Here is a 20697-nt window from a genome sequence, read left to right as displayed (position 1 = left end):
CATAAGGTTTTGAGGTAAGATGAGGGGACATAGGAGATACTGTTTTGTTGTGGAAAACCCTAAAAATGTTAGACTTAGAGCAGCTAGACCGGATCCTCCCTTGTCACTGATTGTCCATTAAGTCCTGCCTTCCTGTTACTTATTGTTCCATGAGTCTGCCATGCATCCCTCTTTCCCTCTATGAGGTTAAAGGTCCATTTCATGTGTGAAAACATCCTAAAGATCAAATTATATCCTAAAGGTCAAAACCAAAAGAAAGGTACAGTCAGGACTTGAGGTAATTTCACAGTTGTTTCACAAAGTACTATTAAGTCATGCAGAGAATTTTAGCTAGATTTTTTTTTAATAATAATACATTTTGTTTTAGGCTTACTTGAAAATGGAATTTAAGGAGGCAGTTAATGCAGTCATGAAGTACATTGAAACAACACCTCTTTTAGTAAAAGGGAAAAATGTGAAAGTGTGTGTTCCAGGAAAGAAAAAAACACAGGTAAATTGGATTTAGATCTGTTTTATCATTGTTATTGATTAGTTTTACGTTTTTTGACTTAAGTGTGACATTTACAGAAAAATGCATCAAACATTTACACAACAGATTACAGGTGTATAGATTCAAATACATTGAAATTAACAACTTATTTATATGTACATATACAGTCATGTTTTGCCACATAGTGGGGCTATCTTCTGAGAAATGTCTCAGGTGGTTTTGTTGTTGTAGGAACATCACAGAGTACACTTACACAAAATGGCACAGCCTGCTACACACCTAAGCTTTATGATAATAGCCTAGTACTTCTGGGCTATAAATCTGTACAGCATGTTACTGTATTGAGTACTGCCAGCAATTATAACACAATGGTAAGTATTTGTGTATTTAAACATATCTAAACATAGAAAAGGCATAGTAAAAATACAGTGTGAAAGATAGAAAATGGTGCATCTGTATAGGGCACTTGATGTAAACTGAAGCTTCTAGGACTGGAAATTGCTCAGGGTGAGTGAATGTGAAGGCTTAGGACATTAACCGTACACTACTGTACACTATAAATACTGTATACTCAAGCTACACTAAATTTATGAAAATATTTTTCTTCTATAATAAATCAGCTTTAGCTTACTGTAACATTTTTACTTTATAAACTTTAAAATGTTTTAGAACATTGAATGTTTTGTAATAAATACTTAGCTTCTTCTGGATAACCTACAGAAGGACCTTCCTGGCACTCTTCTTAAGGAAGTGTCCCTCTTTTAAGAAATATGTCCATGGTGGTTTGCTTGGTTGTTTCTTTTTTTCATCATAGATTTTCCTGTAGGCAGATAATGTACCATGAACATTCCTCTCTATTAATGAAAACCTTTCATTGTTAGGATCCATCTTTCTAAACCTTTTTAAAGAGCTTGTCGGAAAATCTACAGAAGCTTTTGCTAAACCATTCTCTTGTGAATTTCTCTGGGGGTTCTTACGGTACCCCTGTAATATATGTGGTTTGTCTTTGGTCATTAAGCAGTGCATGACTGTGTAGCTCATACACAGTATTAAATGGCAGACATTAGACTGGGAGAAAATACTTGACAAAATTAAGAAATGCCTATGAAAGAAACCTCTGCGTAGGTTAAAACATTCTAGAAGCCCCTTGCATACTTCTTCCAAATCCTTAGAGCCCTTCTTTCTGCCAAGAAGTAGCCTCTCACTTGATTTCTTATACCATAGTTGAGTGTGCCTGTTTTGAACTTTATATAAATACAATTGTGAAGTATGTATTCTTTTGGGCCTTATCTATAGTGGAATTTCCTGGATTATAGAATATACAGTGAGAGGTAATACCAGATTGCCCATTAACTAGCTATAATAATTTACAGTGGTGATCTGTGAACATACTGGTGTTTCTATATTATCAGTAGTATCTTAATGTTTTTGTTTAAAGATTTTATTTATTTATCTTTAGAGGGGAAAAGAAGGAGAGAGGGAGAGAAATATCAATGTATGGTTGCCTCTCGTGAGCCCCCTGCTAGGAACTGGCCTGCAACCCAGGCATGTGCTCTGACTGGGAATCAAACCCCGATACTCTGGTTCGCAGGCCTGTGCTCAATCCACTGAGCTACACCAGCCAGGGCTAGTATTTTAATGTTTTTGATTTTAAAATACAGTATGTAAAAAATGGTATCCAACCTTGGATTTTCCCGATTTGTATTGAACTTCAACATCTTTTAATTATTAGCTATTTCTGTTACTGTTTTAGTGAGTTGTATATATTTTTTCCATTTTCCTATTGTTGTCTTTTTTTAAAATTTCATCTGAAGGTGTTCATTATTCTAGATACATATTTTGTATTTCATTGTAGAAGAATTTTCTTCTAGTTTGTTGGTTGTATTGGATACATGTATAAAGCTTTTAATTGCCACATAGTCAAGTTTATTGGTTTTTTTCTCTTACAGCTTTTTTCCCTTTGTTTTGTTTTGGAAGATCTTTGTACCAAAAAGACATGCTTTTATTACTTCTTAAATCTATAATATATGGTATAATGTGTGATTGGAATCGATATTGTTTCTAAAATGTGTAGCCAAATAGCCCAACATCACTTATGCCTAATTTTTTGTTGTTGTTTTTTTGTTTGTTTGTCTATTTGAAAGCTGTCTTCATGTCTAAAAGTTGCCCTATATACTCAGGACTGTTCTATTACATCAGTGTTTAGTTTTGTGCCAGTGCTGTGTGATTTCAGTTGCTATAACTATAAAATTTATAATATTTGTCTTTTTCAGTGGAATTCTTTTTCTTCTTTCTTAAATTTATTTATTTATTTTTAATCCTGACCCTTCCTGCTACATACTTGTTTTAGAGTTAGCCTAAGTTCTCTGAAAAATTTTACTGGGAGTTTAATTGATATTTATTGAATTTGTATTGATGTTTTTATCATACTGTCTTTCTGTCCAAAAACATGACTATCTTTTTATTTCTTAGATTTTATTTAGTGGTATTCTACTTTTTTCCTATAACATTCTTATACTTTTTGGAGGGGATGTTGAGTTTATTTCATATTTATATTCACTTGTATGTATCATAAATATTTAAGTTGGTATTAGAGAAAGGATTCTTATTTCTCGTTTTTAATAGATTAATCCATCATCCTAGTTTACATCTGCTACTTACCAGTTATTTAGTTCCATTATCTTGATTTGAATAATGAATTCTATAGTAATCGTAGTCATTTACGATTTTGTCATTTGGAATTTCTTTTTTTATCAACCAGAGTTGAGCAGATCAGAGGGATTTTTTTGTTTTGTTTTTGTTTTTTACCCATAACAGGAAATCTACAGATAGGTTGTTTATGTCTTGTACCACAGCTCCATGTCTTTAGGAACCCTGCATTTTTGTTTATGTGTATGTGTTCCATCATCTTTGGCATGTACTTTTTATCCTCACTTGTAAGACGGTTGCTCTGCCTTTTGGCATCAGTTCTATCTTCTAAGAAGAAAGGAAGGAATAAAAATCAAGAGCTAAATGGAGTTTGATTTTTTTTCCTTTTCTGGGAAGAATTAGCCACTTAAACCCACATTTGACTTACGAGAACTGTGATACATAGCCTCCTGTAGTTGCAAAGGAGGTTAAGGGGGAGCAAGAATTGAATTGGATGCATAGTTTAAGAACTTAAACTTTATCCTATAGACATTTAAATATTATTTGAGTAAGAGTATGCCAATGAAATGGATGGAATAGAAAAATTCATCTGGAACAAAGAATTAGTGGGGCAATAACTCCAAAGGCAAAGAAAGCTTAGCTGATTGATTAAAGGGAAGAAGAGAAAAGATCACTCAAGTCTAGATCATGAGTATAGTCTTTAGTCTATTGTGATAATAGAACAGTTTTTAGTAGATTAGTAACCTTGAGAATAGAAAGGAAGAACAGATTATACCAATGACTCTTTTTTTTTAAAGATTTTATTTATTTATCTTTAGAGAGGAAGGGAAGGAGAGAAGGAGAGAACTATCAATGTATGGTTGCCTCTTGTGAGTCCCCTGCCGGGAACTGGTCTGCAACCCAGGCATGTGCCCTGACTGGGAATTGAACCGTGATCGTGTGGTTCACAGGCCCACACTTAATCCACTGAGCTACGCCAGCCAGGGCCCCAGTGACTCTTGAGCAAGATCTGGTTGATCATTAAATTTGGAGAACTGAGTAAAAAGGTCAGTCTTCATTAATTGTGAAAAATTTGTTCTGGGAAAATAGGTGACTAAGGATACATTTAGGGTATTAGAGTGTTTCATATAGATTAAAATTATGTTTTGGGGTGACCTTTTGATGAGGTTGGTAAAGTAGTAATGTAAGTCTAAGAGCCCTACCATATTTACTGTCTTGATAGTCATAAAAATGCATAGTGGAAACTGTCAGCTTTGGAGACTAGAGAACATACTATTCGCCTTTCAAAAACATTGATGTTCTTCAACTAGATATGATTTGGATGGTGTTGATTTGAAGGAGCTTTAGAAGACTAGTTTAAGATTCTTTGTTGTGACAGAGCATCAGGCTTAGGGATTGACTGAAGGGGGATCTCCAGTTCAACTCTGGTTATTCTTCGGGTTAGAAGTATATGGAGACAATCTTTATAGCCTGTTACCATGAGGGACAACATCAAGTTTTCCTGCCACAGCAAGTCCGAAAGAGGCTGGAAGCTCACACTAGGAAAAAGGGGCAGTTCTATAGCTTTCTTGGTCCAGATCATGATTTTGACATAAGTAGTCAAAATCAAGAAAAAACTTTTCTGCCTACATTTGATGTTTCATGCTAAGGCTGTGTTTGACTCTGGCAGTGATTCACACATTCTCTCCATTTTGCTGCTTCTTGGATTCAGTAAAGAAATGTTACAGAAAAAGGTAAACATTTCCTGCATACCTGTATTTAAACTCAGAGGATAAAAGTATGGTCTATACACTCTGACAGGAAGGCAGTTACCTTGCTCTTTAATTATAAGCTAGCCTAGACATCAGTTTTTTGTTTTGCTTTGTTTTGTGTTGTTTTTAGATTTTATTTATTTTTTGAGAGGGGAAGGGAGGGAGAAAGAGAGGGAGAGGAGAAATGCTGATTGGTTGTGCGCACCCCCCTTCCCCCCCAGTCAGGGACCTGACCTGCAACCCAGGCACGTGCCTTGACCAGGAATCAAACTGGCAACCTTTCGGTTTGCAGTTCATGGGGTGATGGCCAACCTACTGAGCCACCCCAGTCAGGGCTAGACATCAGTTCTTAACAATGATTCTCAACTTTTTTTTTTTTTGAGCTACTACCAATAATGTGATGAAAGCAAGCATTCTTTTTTTCCCAGAGAAATGGATACATGGCCATACTTAACAAAATTTTTCTTAAAGAAGCAGAGGCCCTGGATCTAGAAAAAAGAATGATAAAGTTTTTCAGGACCATGTCAGCTGTGAAATAGTGCAGCAGCTCAGTCCTCTGCAAAAAAAACACAAAAAAAAACCAAGATTTTTTTTTAGTTTTTTAAATTTAATTATCGTTCAAGTATAGTTTTCTGTTTTTTTACTCCCATCCCAGCCCTTCCCCCCTGTGCTCCCCAACTCTCTCCCATTTCCACCCCCCCTAGTTGTTGTCCATGTGTCCTTTATACTAGTTCCTATAAATCCTTCCCCTTTTCTCCCTGAAATTCCCTCCCTTCTTCCCTCTGGTTGCTGTGTGTGCCCCCCCCTTCTCTATTTCAGTGTCTTTGTTTATATTTTGCTTGCTTGTTTGTTTTGTTGTTTAGCTTCCTGTTAAAGGTGAGATCATATGGTATTTGTCTTTCAACACCTGGCTTATTTCAGTCAGCATAATGCTTTCTAGTCCATCCATGCTGTTGCAAAGGGGTAGGAGCTCCTTTCTGCTGCATAGAATTCCATTGTGTATATGTACCATAATTTTTTGATCCATTCATTTACTGACGGGCACCTAGTTTGCTTCCAGCTCTTAGCTATTGTAAATTGTGCTGCTATGAACATTGGGGTGCACAGGTTCTTTTGGACTGGTGTTTAATATTTCAACTTAGTGTATTCAGCAAGATTCATGGGGACATTATATCAAACTTAGAACAAGCAGTCAACTAAGATCCAAGATTTCATGGAAATGAAAAATAGTGCTGGAAAGCAGTACACACTGGTTTGAGCATTATGGAAAATATAATGAGTAACAAGGAGATAAAACCAAAAAGATACAATCAGAATTCAGATGAGAGTTTAATTTCATTTGCATTCAAAAACTTTTTAAACATCTGTTAAGTGTCAGGCATTGTGGTGTCTGCAGATGATGCAGTGGTGAATGAAACAGGTGTGCTTCCTTCCTTCTTGGAGGTTAGTCTGTTTACCATATTTTGCCTTGTGTAATGTGCTCCTGTGTATACGGCACACCCACATTTTTGGCCCAAACCTTCGGGGGAAATAATCTTTCCTTTTAATTTTTTTTATTTTATTATTTATTTATTTATTTATTTGGCACTTGTGTTTTGTATCATAAAAGAATTTTAGCATTTGTTTTGGAACATTATTGTACAATAAATTTTATGTAACAAATTACAGAACACAAGAAAAGATACAAGGTATTTCAAGCACTACCCGTGTATAATGACCATCCTTATTTTTCCCTCAAAAATTTGGGTGAAAAAGTGCACATTATACACAGCAAAATATGGTAGAAAGTTAAAGATCCTAAAATGAAGAAGAAGAAAGATGTAGTGGATACATCTAGGAGATCCAAAGTGCATTTAACTGGAATTAGAGAAGGAGGACATGACTTGAACACTGGTGAAGATTTTAAATTGCGTAGTTATGGAGGGGCAACCTACAGTGGTCCCAGGAGAAACAGTGTAACTGTAAAAACTAATAGTCTAGCTCTAGGTAGCAGAGCAACACATTTTCAAGGTTGAGTGGGAAGAAGATTGATTCATTGCAGGTAAGTATAGCTATATCAAGTCAAGTACTAAAATTGCATGCTAGGACACTATCCTAAGACATGCAAGGGGTCATAAAGTACATTACATATGTTTCCTAAAATTTTACTGTGAAAATGAGGAACATAGGAAATAGGGAAATTATGTAAAATTATTGGTAGTGAGCAATGAAATTAAACAGTAAAATCTAAATAATTATATTTTTGTAAAATAAATTGCAAAAAGTATTTACTAAAAATTACAAAAAAATAACTTGTCTCAAATATATTTTCAGTAATTGGTATGTAGCCAAGGGGTAAGGACTGAATTTTTATATTTATACAGAGGAAATAAATATTATCAATATTTTTAAATTGAAAATAGCCATTAGTAGAATAAAGAAAGAGGTAGGAGGATGAATATTTTCTAACTCATTGGGGTGTGAGGGAGGTAATTTGGCATAAAGTCCTATATAGTGCAAAAGGAAATAGCAAGGATGGCCCAAAATAGAAAATAATGACAGTTACTATGAAGTTCAGATGAATTTGACATATATTTACTGAATGTCCATTATTTGCCAGGCGTAATTTTAGGCACTGGAGATAGTAAAACAAAGTCCTTGTTGTCACTGAGTTTCACTTTCAAGGGGTAGGGAAAGAAAGACCGCAAGGAAATTAAAAGTATATACATATTATGTGTGTTAGCAAGTGCTGTGGAGAAAAATAACAGAAAAAGGAAATAGAAGTGCTCTTATTGGGGAATGAGGCGCTGTGCAGTTTTCAATAAGGCAGTTATGGAAGAGCAAACACCTGAAGGAGGTGAGTGAACAAGCCATTCTGTGGGTTCAGAGCATTTCAGACAGAAAGAAAAGTAACTGCAAAAGACTTTTGAGGTCCACACATATGTAGCTTGTTTGAAGAGAATAAAGGACATTGGGGTTGGAAGTAAATAAATATAGGAAGAGGTGTATGGTGATTTGGGCTAGAGGGTGGATGGAATGTGTGGTGTGAACTCTTACAGGCCATTGTAAGTATTGACTTTCTCTGAGAGTGATGAAAGGTCTTGAGTCTTAGGCTGGCAAGATTTATACTGAGAATAAAGTGGAGGCAAGTAAAACGGCAAGGACAGAAGCAGAGATACTATTACAAGGTTACTGTAGTAATCAAAGCAAAAGATGGGTAGATTGGATTGGCATGATAGCAGTGAGACATCTGAAATGTCATAATGCTAGCGTCTACAGCCATCCCACTCTGAATGTGCCTGATCTCATCCTAGAGTCATAGTGCTATTTGAAATAATATTTCTAAAAGATAATGTTAAGAAAATGTAGATAAGTGGTAAAAGGTAGACTATAAAATTAATGCCATGTGTGATCACAGATTGAAGAAAATTTTTTTTTTGATTTTAATTTTTTAAATATATTTTATTGATTATGCCATTACAGTTGTTCTATTCCCCCCTTCATTCCCCTCCACCCTGCACATCCACTACCCCACCATTCCCGCCCTTTAGTTTATGACCACCTGTCTCAAGTTCTTTAGATTCTATGTTTCCCATACTATTCTTGCCCTCCCCCCTATCTGTTTTCTACCTACCATCTATGCTACTTATATTCTGTACCTTCTTCCCCCTTCTCCTCCTCCCACTCCCCTGTTGCTAACCCTCCATGTGGTCTTCATTTCTATGGTTCTACTCCTGATCTAACTGTCCTCTTATTTTGCTTTTGTTTTAGGTGTGGTTGTTAATAACTGTGAGTTTGCTGTCTTTTCACTGTTCATATTTTTTATCTTCTTTTTCTTATATAAGTCCCTTTAACATTTCATATAATAAGGGCTTGGTGATGATGAACTCCTTGAATTTCACCTTATCTGAGAAGCACTTTATCTGTCCTTCCATTCTAAATGAAAGTTTTGCTGGATAAAGCAATCTTAGCTGTAGGTCTTTGGATTTCATGACTTGGAATACTTCTTTCCAGCCCCTTCTTGCCTGTAAGGTCTCTTTTGAGAAATCCACTGACAGTCTGATGGGAACTCCTTTGTGGGTGACTGTCCCTTATCTCTTGCTGCTTCTAGGAGTCTCTCCTTCATTTTCATCTTGGCTAATGTAATTATGATGTGACTTGGTGTGTTCCTTCTTGGTTCCAGCTTCTTTGGGACTCTCTGAGCTGCCTGGATTTCCTGGAAGTCTATTTCCTTTGCCAGACTGGGGAAGTTCTCCTGTATTATTTGTTCAAATAAGTTTTCCACTCGTGGCTGTTCCTTTTTCCCTACTGGTACCCCTATAATTCGGATGTTGGAATGTTTCAAGATGTCCTGGAGGTTCCTAAGCCTCTCCTCATTTTTTTGAATTATTCTTCATATTTTTCTGTTTGGTCATTTCTTTCTTCCTTCTGGTCCACTCCATCGATTTGAGTCCCAGTTTCCTTTCCATCACTATTGGTTTCCTGTGCATTTCCCTTCATTTCTATTAGTTTAGCCTTCATTTGTTCCTCTAATTTGTGACTATAATCAACCAGTTCTGTGAGCATCCTGATCACCAGTGTTTTGAACTGTGCGTCTGATAGGTTGGCTATTTCTTGGTCATTGGCTCCTGGGCTTTGAGTTCTTGAGCCATGTTTTGGTCTGTTAGCGCCTGTTATGTATGAGGAGCGGAGCCCTAGGTGTTCACCAGGGTGGGGCAACTCAGTCACTGGGTTGTGATGCTGTAGGTGGGGGTGTGGTCCAAGAGGGGCAATGGCCGTCCTCTCTGCTGCTTCCTGCCGCTGGTGCCTGCAAGGTCTGTCTCACTGCTCGCTCCTTTGCTGGTTTATCTGCGCTTGAATGTGTGGTTGCGGTCAGCCCCGCCGCCTTGCACCGTCACTGGGTCCTCCTGTTGCTACTCCACACCTGGGATCCACCCACGGCTGCCTGCATGCCTATGTAGGGGGATCTTTCCTGCCCACCTTGCTCTGCTGCTGGCTCCACCCCTCTTACCGGTCTGGCTAAATGGTTCGTTGTTGTTGGACTTCTGTATAGTTCAATGTTCTGTGTTTTGGCTGCATTTTTGTTTACTAAAACTTTGTTGTCTTTAAACTTGGTTGTCGTGAAGGCACAGTGTTTCCACCTGTGCCTCCATCTTGCCGGAAGTCACCTGAAGAAAATATTTTTATGTCCAAATAGAAAAGGGTAATAGGCATTCTTTAGGGTAGCAAGATTCTTTTTTTTTTTTTTTTGGTGTTATGCTCTTCTGTATTTTCTAAAGCTTTTTATAACTGGGGAAGAAGCTAAATTTTTCTTCAAAATATTTGTTTTCATAGAACAAAGAAGTGAAGAAAAAGGCAGATTCAAAGAAGATATCTGCATCTACTTTAAAGTAAGTGATTCCATGATTTCATATATGAGAATGAATGTGCATGTGAAATAAAAATTTTGTTTTTACAACTGCATTTTTAATGTCTATCAGTGAGTCCAGCTCAAATGGTACACTGTTCAAATATTTTAAACTTTTAGATTTAAGCTTTGCATCTTTAGAAGGTTTAGAACTTAAAATTAACTAAATTTTTCTTCTTTTAAAAAGAAAAGATACAGATGCCTCCAAAGCTGTTGAAACTGTGACTTCAGCATCTGCCAGTAAGTTGTTGCTTTTGACACCCCTCCAAATATAGAAACTTATTGCAAGATGATGCTAGGAAACTTTATTTGTTGTGCTTTAGTAGTAGGGACCCAAACTGGCCCCTGTATCAAGTTATTTACTAAGTAGATAGATTATTAAGTACAAGGTAAAAATAGATGAAGTCTGGATTATAGTAATTTCAGTTTTGATTAGTGTGTAGTTATGAAACCTCTTCTGGAATACCTGTCATAGTTCTACAGTTCATAGCTGTTTCCATTAGTTTTGCAATGCCTCCCTTCATTCCCTCCCAATAAACCCTCAAGACAAAACATAAAATATGTTAGGATTGCTTTTCTCTTCCCCTTTGTTTTTGAAAGAGCTGAGATAAATAAAAGAAGACTAAACAGAAATACTGTTGGACTCATGCCAAAAGTTGTTTCTTTACACACAGGAAAGCACTCAGGCATGACTAAATGAATTGTTTGTATAATTTTAATAAACTAAGTTACATTTTACTCATTTTAGGATTGGAAACATAGTAGACAAAGTGATTGCCAAAGTATGAGTCTAGTGGGAATAAACAGCTTGGTTGTATAGGTCAAGACTGAAAAGCTAAAATGAAGTAGACATAAAATATATTCAGAATGTTAAATTGTGTTTTATGTACTCTTTTGGAAAGGCATTTGTATAGTGTGTTCTGTGTCTTGATTCAGAATAGATTAAGGGTTTTTGCTACTAAAACTAATATTCAGGTGACTGGAAAATTAGATTTCATAGGATATAATTTTTCATAATGTTTAGTATACTGAAGTTATTGGCAGTTAGTGAAGGTGACTGTGGATGGCTTCAGGAGGGCAGTAAATTTTGACTGAAGTTTTAAATGTGAACGTGTAAACAAATAAATATATAGGGACAGAAGATACTTCAGTTAGGTAACAGAATTGAGAAATCACTTTATAGAGGGCCTTTGACAATTTATACTAGAAGTTTTTTTTTTAAGATAAATTTTTATTTTTAGAGATATAGGAAGAGAAGGAGAAAGAGAGGGAGAAACATCAATGTGTAGTTGCCTTTCATGCGTCCCTACTGGGGACCTGGCCTGCAACCCAGGCTTGTGACCAGACTGGGAACCAAACTGGCAACCATTTGTTTCAGACCATTGCTCTATCCTCTGAGGTATACCAGCCAGGGCACACTGGGAAGTTTTTTCATTTAGTCCCATTAATATTGTAACCTTCCATTTATATAGCATTCTTGAAATGATAAGATTTTAGAGATAGAGAGCAGATTAGTAGTTGTCAAAGGTTGGAGGGGAGGGAGGGAGGTGGCTATTGATGTAAAATAGTTAATAGGAAAGATCCTTGTGATGGAAATGTTCTATCTTGACTGCTGGTCACAGTACTCTAGACATATAGGATAACATTTCATAAAACTAAGTACACATTAATTAATGCATATAAAACTGGGGAAATCTGAATAATGGTAGATTGTGTTAATACCAGTTTCTGGTTTGTGATATTATACTACAGATTTTTAAAATTTATTTTTAGAGAGAGGGGAAGGTAGGGGGAAAGAGGGAGAGAAACATCAATGTGTGGTTGCCTCTTTCATGCCCCACAAAGGGGACCTGGCCTGCAAGCCAGGCTTGTGCCCTAACTGGGAGTCCAACTGGTGACCCTTTAGTTCTCAGGCTGGCATTCAGTCCACTGAGCCACACCAGCCTGGGCTCACTTATTAATATATTGATGATAACATTTAAGTAAAATATTAGCGTGTTATGACTGGGAGTACATTAAAGGATTAATATACTGTTCCTAAGAGGGGATCATATCAGAATTATAAGGGTGTTTAAAAATTAGGTGATATGTCCATTCAGTTTACTGTATTAAAGAAAGATAAATGCTGTAAAAGATAGTTTAACATTTATTCCTAGCATTAAAAAAATTCTTAGACAGCATCTTCTTAATATGATAGTGTGTTTGTGTATCTATACTTTTATTCATATACATAGAAACATACACATAGCAAGTCAGAAGCCAGCATATGCATAATAATGAAACAGTGGAAGCGTTCTCATTAAGGTTGGCAACAAAGCAAGGAATACTCATCACTTTTGTGAGTTTTCATAAATATTCTAAATGTGATAGCCGCTAGCCAGTGTACCATGTCAAGAGGCATAAAAATTGGAAAGTAGGATACAACATTAGTATTTGCAAATAATGTATGTATGTATGGTGGAAAACTCATGTATGGAAAATGCAAAAGAATATTAAAATATTGTTAAATATAATTAGCCAGTCAGCCATCTTAATTCTCTAAATTAATAGAAAGTTTCAGTTGCTTTATTATATGATAAGAATACCTGCTTATGTGTAATTTAAATATTTCATTTACAATAATAAAAAAGATAAAAGCTATGAAAAGAAAGCTTTACTACTAAGAGGCATAAAATTAAATGAGAAAACAATTTATTTTTGGGTAGAAAGCCTCACTATTAAAATCTGCCTGTTTCATATATTAAAACATAAATATTATGAACCTAGTAAAATACCAGTAAGATTTTTAAAAACATGGAAGCTAATTATAAGCTCTTATTTTATACATAAAAATACAGAAATAGAATATGCAGGAAGATTCTGCAAAGGAAGAGTAATTAGGATGGACTAGCACTAACATGTTAAAATACATTATAAAATTAAAGATTCAGAATAGTTTCATAAAGTTGAATGGATAAACAGAAGACCAGTAGGAAAAAAGAACTATTCTCCAAGTGTGAACTATTAGTAAATCATTATGAAAATGTTCCAAATTAGTGAGAAAAAGATCAGTTGTTCATGAAATTAACTATCCTCTTTATAAAAGTAGATAACTTAAAATGTCAAAATAAATTCCAGGTGGATTAAAGATTAAATGTTATACATAAACTGCTAAAGTATTGAAAAGAAAAATGTGGGTTTTATTCTGTTTGAAATTTCAGAGGAGAAAGTCTTTCCTTTTCAGGAAGACATCTGACTGCATAAAAGTATTTTTTATAAGTATTTTATATAATTTTTTAAAAGAAATTGTTATTTGTGTGATACAAACTAATTTTCCTAATACAGAGAATTCTAATAAATAATAAGAAAAACTTCCAACAACTCAAAAGATAAATTGGCTGCAAATCTGAGAGAGATGAATTACACATGAACATTGACATAAGCTTACTCAAAATTAAGTTAACAGAAATTGTCATAACAGTTTCTGTCTCAGATTGGAATGATTAATAACTTACATACTGTATTTGTGTAGAAATAGGGAAGCCCTATCCTTATGTACTATTAATGGGAGTATTAATTGGTACAGTCTTTCTGGAGGACAATTTAATGTTAATTATTAAAATTTAAATTGATGCTATTGTGTCAACAAGTTTGTATCTAAGAATTTATCTATAGTTATAGTTCCGTGAGTATACAAAGATGAGTACAGGGATGTTTCTTACAGTGTTCCCCGCCCCCCCCATCATTGTTAGGTTAGCTCCTTTTGTAAGTCTGAATGATGTTTTTTGTAATTTGTTGTTGATAATATTTTTCTTATTGTTGTAGCCAAAACTGGACAAGCCAAGACATCTGTAGCCAAAGTGAATAAATCTTCAGGTATGGTTTTTTATTAGGATTCTAGATGTATTAGTTAACTTGAAATTCTTTAAGTATATAGCAGTAGTCTTGGATTTAATTTGATATAACAGATGCTGAATGTATACTGATCTTTGAAATTTGTAGTCATCTAGAAATTTTGAGGAAGGAGATTCAACAGATAATACTGTGTACATGTTCTTGCAGTAATTGTGTACATGTTCTTGCAGTAATTGTCCAAATAAGTTAATTTGACTGGGCAATGGTTTTCATGATGGTTATCAGAGATATTTCCCTCTTTCTCTTTTATTTCTATTTACTTTCTTTTATAAAATAATGCAGACAAATTTACTGGAAATTGTGTTCTCCTTGTAGTTTTTAAGGGTCATTCTGGATATTAAAGTAATTTTAATTTTTTCTCTTTCCTTAGCATTATCTTCCTATTTTTCCTTCCATTTCTGTTAAATGCCAGTTAATTAAATAGAGATTTTTCTCTAAAGATTTTTCTTTCCATGTTATGAGTATATTTTTTATATATAAAGAACTGGAACACTGTTTTAAATAAATGTTGCATGTTTAAACTAACATCTGTTTAGGATTACTATTGTGTTAAATTCTTAACACAGTGTGTTAAATTCTTCCCTATAATGGTAGAAAGAGAAAGAAGCAGCCTTGAAAACCGGCAGATATCACATGTGGCAGAGGCAGAACATTCTTATGGTATCTGAGGGGGCCAGGGATGGCTAGAAAGCTTATTTTGAAGATGCGTTTATTTAGCAAACAGGTTGATATTACTTTTATGATACATTTACATGAGTTATTGGTGGAGATTTGGGTAAATGGGTGCTAAAGCCACTGGCTGACCTTTCAACTGCTGGAATTAATTTTAGGTATTTGTGGTAATAACAGATAAGTGAATGAAATAATTTAAGGGCTCATTAGGGCTTACGTTACTGCAGTGTGACAAAAAACCTTTTTATTGACACTTTGATGATCACAGTCTTAAAAATATCATCTTGGAAAAATAAGCAACAGTAACAGATACATATATATAAGGAAAGGTCACAGCAATAAAAGTAGTCCTGTTCATAGAGAGCCCACTAGGAACGAGTCTAGTAATCTTCATGTGGCCTGACCATGATGCAGGTGTTCTTTAATGCTTTTCAGTTAACTCGGAGCCAAGGAAGCACGGGCCAAGAGGCCCTAAATGTAATTGCTTTTGGAACCATTAAAAGCTACATAGAACTATTTTTATATTCTTACCATTACTAATTTTGCTTCAAGTTGATCCATACCTTCAGAAATTTAACTTGCCTGAATGCTACTTTTATGTATCCAAATTGAAAGATGAATTCTTACCTCAGTGATTGTTTTCTTCCTGAAAACATTAGCATCATTGCTACATTTTAAAAATGGCCTGTGCACCAAAGATGATAGCATTTCATGTTTTAAATAAAACATAGCCTATAGCTTTTGTATTATTTTTTTGTGAGGTTCTTTGGGGATCATTGATACTAACTAAATAAACCAATTTTGACTACAACTTTTGTGATTTAGGGAAATCAGTGGGCTCTGTAAAATCTGTGGTAACAGTAGCTGCTAAAGGTAGTAAAGCATCAATGAAAACAGGTAAGCCCTTCGGGAAGAAGAGGTTTTATTAAGTATTTTCTTAATCTGCCTTAAAGAATATAAAATGTAATCACAAACAAGTTTTAAATTTATATAATTTGTACTACCTAATAACATCTTGAAAAGTTTAATAGGTACTTTGATATTTAAAACCTAAAAATACATAGTACGTTAAATTTTTGATACTTTGATCTTTGACATTATCTACCATCGTAAACATATTTTTGTGTTGAAACATTTTTCACAGGTATACAGGGTGGGGCAAAAATAGATTTACTGTCGTAAGCATGAGAAACATAGTTTATTCTTGTATTACTATTTATTATTATTTTCCATATGAACAACTATAAACTTACTTTGCTCCACCCTGTATAATTATACTTAGCTGTGCCTCCATAAGTTGTTTAATCTTTGTTTTCCTCATTTTTTAGAGCTGTCATTTCATATACCTTCCCTAGCTGTACAGTTCTGATGTTTGTTACTGTAAAGATTTTTCTTTCCATGTTATGAGTATATTTTTTATATATAAAGAACTGGAACATGGTTTTAAACAAATGTTACATGCTTAAACTAACATGGTCTGTTTAGGATTACTATTAGTACTTTTATAATAGAGTAACGTAATTTTAAAGAACCTTTGTAGCAATTATAAAATATGGTTTTTGTTTGTGTGTGTGATTATAATATGCTCAGTCATAAGGGTTAAATTTGTGGCTCATTCATGGCCATCAATAAAAATATATCTCAGTTTAAATTTGTTTAAAAGAACGGCTTTTTTCTATAATAAATTTGAACTACTCATTTACTAATATATTAATATGGAACATAATAAATGACCAAACAAACCCTTAGAATAATGGTGCAATTGTGCTTTCAATAGCAAAATCCAGTGGAAAGAAGTCTCTAGAAGTCAAAAAACCTGGCAGTGTCAAAAACAAAGATGCCATTAAACCTGTGACTGTACCAGGTAACCTTGAAATGCTGTCATTTAATGTGTTTTCCCTTAAGATCCTCTTGGTGTACATTCAAGGATATTTTGAAATTATTGCTTAAATATCTTCAAAGAGATTGTATTATTTTCAAAGAGAAACTTGTATTACTTTGATTTAAATCAGATTATCCTAAGAAGAGTCGAAGTAACAAAATAAATGAGCCTAAGTTTCTGTTTAGATTTGTTAGTTTAATTAAATTAATGCAGTTTTTTAGACTACTAAAGCAGACTATTTCATGCAGAAAACTCTGAAATAAAGACCAGTATGGAAGTCAAAGCCACTGAAAACAATGCTAAAGAAGCTATTTCAGGTAGGCCAAGAGAAATTATATTTCATTCTCTTGTGTCAAAGATAGAAAAATAAAATAAAAGTATTAATTTTGTGTGTAATGTGTATATGTATATATGTATATTTTTAAATACCAGGGTCATACCTAGGTGAAATTAAGACTCTTATGATTCAGATCTTTACCCTGTCTCTTGATTATTCTGAAATTTTGTTCTTCAAGTAAAACTAAATATTTAAAAGCCACTGTCACTTCTGTGGCTCTTTCTTACTTAAATTCTCTACTCTTTTGTCAGTTGTGTACATTTTCATGTGGTTACTATATTAATATATTGTGAGATCTTGATAAATAAATATATCTGTATAAATTCCTATTTTGTACCTTCAGAAGCTGCTTTGGTGTCCACAGAAAATGAAACCATTAATAAGGTCAGTTTTTATATTTTTCTTATTTCTTTAAAGCTTGGGGAATTTGATGCAACTTGTTTTTACTATAAACCCACTTAAAAAGTGTACAGGATTTGGCATGGTGAAAAAATCCCTATTATTTTTGACTTTCAAAATATGGTTTGAGCTCAGAAACCTTGAGCTGCAGAGTAAGTGGAAAACTTAGGAACAGAATATCAGTAAATGTACATGATTATGAAGATTACTATTCACTGAGAACAAAACATTAGGCCAAAATCATTTTTTGAGTAGAACCAATTGAATTTTAGATCAAAATAGAACCAGTTGAATTTTGTGAAATCCCTAGAGGCAAATGGGAGATGTGTTAGTATTTAGAATATCAGTTCTTTGTGTTTTTAGAGAAGCAAGTAAGGTTTGCAGTTTTATTTGAAGAGCATAAAGCTCAACTTACGGTTTTCCTGTGGTTACATCTGTCATTGTAAATGTATTAAAATCTCATTAATTTAGGTTTTATTGGTTAAGATTTTAAGTGCTAAGCATAATTTTACTTTTGACTGGTAGATCCATTTAAGTAGTAAATAATATGTCTTCCTATTTTGTTTTAGGAAGAATATTTTGAAGTACTAATAGAGTGTTTTAAATTCCCTTAAAGCACTTGAGAAGGAACCATTTATGAACCTAGTTGATGTACTGGTTAAAATCATTCTCAGTTGGTTTATGACAATTGCAACTTCCTACCTTTTGTTTTTCCGGAAGAAAAGTCAAAAGTTGCTAAAATGACTATTGTATACCTTTGGGGATAGCCCCAATATCCACTTAAGGAAAAAAATGGAATTGACAAGTCATCTTGAAGAACAGAGTAGATCTGAGAAAAGAGAATGTAGAAAAGAAAGTATTTACTTGGTCGTGGGGGTTGGGTTACAAAGTAAGGATATTAAGAGACTAGGTAAGTTTTTTTTATATTATCTAAAAGTGGTTATTTTATTCAGTAAGATAAAGGATATTACTGATTTGGAGCTTGTGGATGTTAGCATCAAGACACACAGAAATGGCAAGAGTAACTGAAAGTAAGAAGCTGTAGTCAGAGATGGGCAAACTTGTGTTTTTAAATCATTGAACAAAAAAGAATTAAAGGCCTTGACTTTATGGCAGTCGGTATGGCTGAAATTCCTCCATGTACTTGAAGAGAGGACATTTGTGTTTTGTCTTGTTTTTAGTTTGAGGTTCAGACTAGCATTCCGGATTGATCAATCTTGGTATTAAATGCACTTTAAATATTAACATAACATGGTCTGCAGTGCAAGCTTGGGTAAATATAAAAGCAGTTAAAGAAATTGTAATGTTAATTCTTCAATTTGTTTTGAAGGAAACAGAGGAAATGTGTGTGGTACTTATTTCTAATTTGCCAAATAAAGGATATTCTATAGAAGAAGTTTATAACCTAGTAAAACCATTTGGTGATACGAAGGATATTCTGATTTTATCATCTCATAAAAAGGTAAGAGTTGATAATAGCTTTTCTTGCCTGCAAGTACACTTTGAATAATATTAAGTTCACAAAATAAAGGTTTAAAATCAGTACCTCAAAATAATTCAGCTGTTTTAAGCTAAGGAATTTTAAAAATATAAAACAGATATATCCTATTTTGAATTATTCTGATGAGACAAAGTTTTAATAATGGGAAGGAATGGCTTGTTTACTAATGTGTCAAATGGTAATGTGTTTGCTCAAATTTTTAGTTTAATAGAAATTTTTACATTTTTTAGGTTAATACAGGTTTTTAAATGATTTCATAAAATCTTGTAGAGCACTTTTTTTTACTAGTATCTCTGCTATTTTACCAGTGATACTCAAATGGGAGTATGATTACTCGGAATAATGATGTTATCAGTACTTAGAACAACCTAGGTTTATTTGTATATTTTAGGTGTTCTTTGATAAGTATGCACTGTTTTTGTAATTTTAACATAAAAACATTGTTAATAATAAACTAATGAAATATTTTATAGAAGGTAAGATAGACTTCAGGAGTGTTTAAGTAGTGGAAATGACACCATTAGAGTGGTGTTTCTACAATAGAAAAGAGTTGATGATCATTAACGATCTTTGAGAATAGTGGAGGATATATGTTTGATGGGAACCTGAGCCAGTGTGCTTGAGAACACAGGAGGGGTTAGTACAAATGAGTTATATGCCACTTCATATTAAAAGTAGATTATTTGTATGGTTGCACAACCTTGTAAATATACTAAAAACCATTGAATTGTACACTTAAACAGGTGAACTTTAGATATGTATATTATATTTCAGTAAAGCTGTTTAAAAAGGTTATTTGCACTATTTAGAGATAAGAATAAAAAGGAATGCATTTTTTAATTAAAAATTTTTTCTGTGACAATACATTGAAATTGGAGAAAATTGTGGAATCTGGGAGCAAGTAATTCAGAGTCATACTTTCTTTATGTCATATGCCAAAATATATATATAAGTAGATAGGTTATTAAGTACAAGATAAAAATAGATAAAGTCTGGATTATAGTAAGTTCAGTTTTGATTAGAATTGAGCAGGATTTTTTAAAGATTTTATTTATTTATCTTTAGAGGGGAAAGGAAGGAGAAAAGGAGAGAAATATCAATGTATGGTTGCCTCTCATGAGTCCCTTGCTGGGAACTGGCCTGCAACCCAGGCATGTGCCCTGACTGGGAGTTGAACTGCGACCCTCTGGTTTGCAGGCTCACACTCAATCCATTGAGCTACGCCAGCCAGGGCTGAGCAAGATTTTTAACTCTTTGGACATTTAATACTTTCCTAGATATTTGGGAAAGTATTAGAGACAATTATATAAACACTTAAATATTTGTAAAATTAACATAATAAAAGCCAAATGGAAATAAACATTCATGTAAAATGGGAAAGGATTCATGTCTACTTTATGCTATAAAATACGGGATCTGCAAATAATGCCTTTTTATTACAAAATCATAAGCATATAATCTATAACAACAATATCATACTCAAGCACACCATATGACCTTTTAGGTGAAATGTTCAAATAAAACTGTAAATTATTACATTCATATTATTGCCCTGCTAATAACCACACTCAAGCAGGCATTACTACTTCTGGACCTTGTATTTAAAATTTTGATAAACAGGCAAATAGCATAAACACAATTTGTTTTTTAAAAGTTACAACTACAAACAAATACTATATATAGAAGATTTTTTACCTCGTTAACTGACATCTTTGCTTACCCAAGCTATGAAAATT

The 20697-nt window shown here is 33.9% G+C and overlaps 1 protein-coding gene across 1 annotated transcript in view; it reads left to right on the top strand.

Moving 5' to 3' along the window:
- The window catches only part of ZNF638 (zinc finger protein 638), a 68648-nt gene that overhangs the window by 20934 nt on the left and 27017 nt on the right, over positions 1–20697 (top strand). Inside the window, exons 7-15 of the mRNA XM_037048126.1 lie at positions 368–490; positions 10204–10259; positions 10464–10516; positions 14081–14131; positions 15668–15739; positions 16620–16706; positions 16973–17041; positions 17405–17445; positions 18791–18922. Coding sequence (XP_036904021.1) covers positions 368–490; positions 10204–10259; positions 10464–10516; positions 14081–14131; positions 15668–15739; positions 16620–16706; positions 16973–17041; positions 17405–17445; positions 18791–18922 — 684 coding nt within the window. The remainder of the gene's footprint in view (positions 1–367; positions 491–10203; positions 10260–10463; positions 10517–14080; positions 14132–15667; positions 15740–16619; positions 16707–16972; positions 17042–17404; positions 17446–18790; positions 18923–20697) is intronic.

The sequence above is a fragment of the Sturnira hondurensis genome, unplaced genomic scaffold (assembly GCF_014824575.4).
Source record: "Sturnira hondurensis isolate 20B ecotype Veracruz unplaced genomic scaffold, ASM1482457v3 Scaffold0006413, whole genome shotgun sequence".
NCBI classification, from domain to species: domain Eukaryota; kingdom Metazoa; phylum Chordata; class Mammalia; order Chiroptera; family Phyllostomidae; genus Sturnira; species Sturnira hondurensis.
The sequence above is the reverse complement of the archived record's forward strand: the minus strand, read 5'-3'. Positions and strand labels throughout refer to the sequence as shown.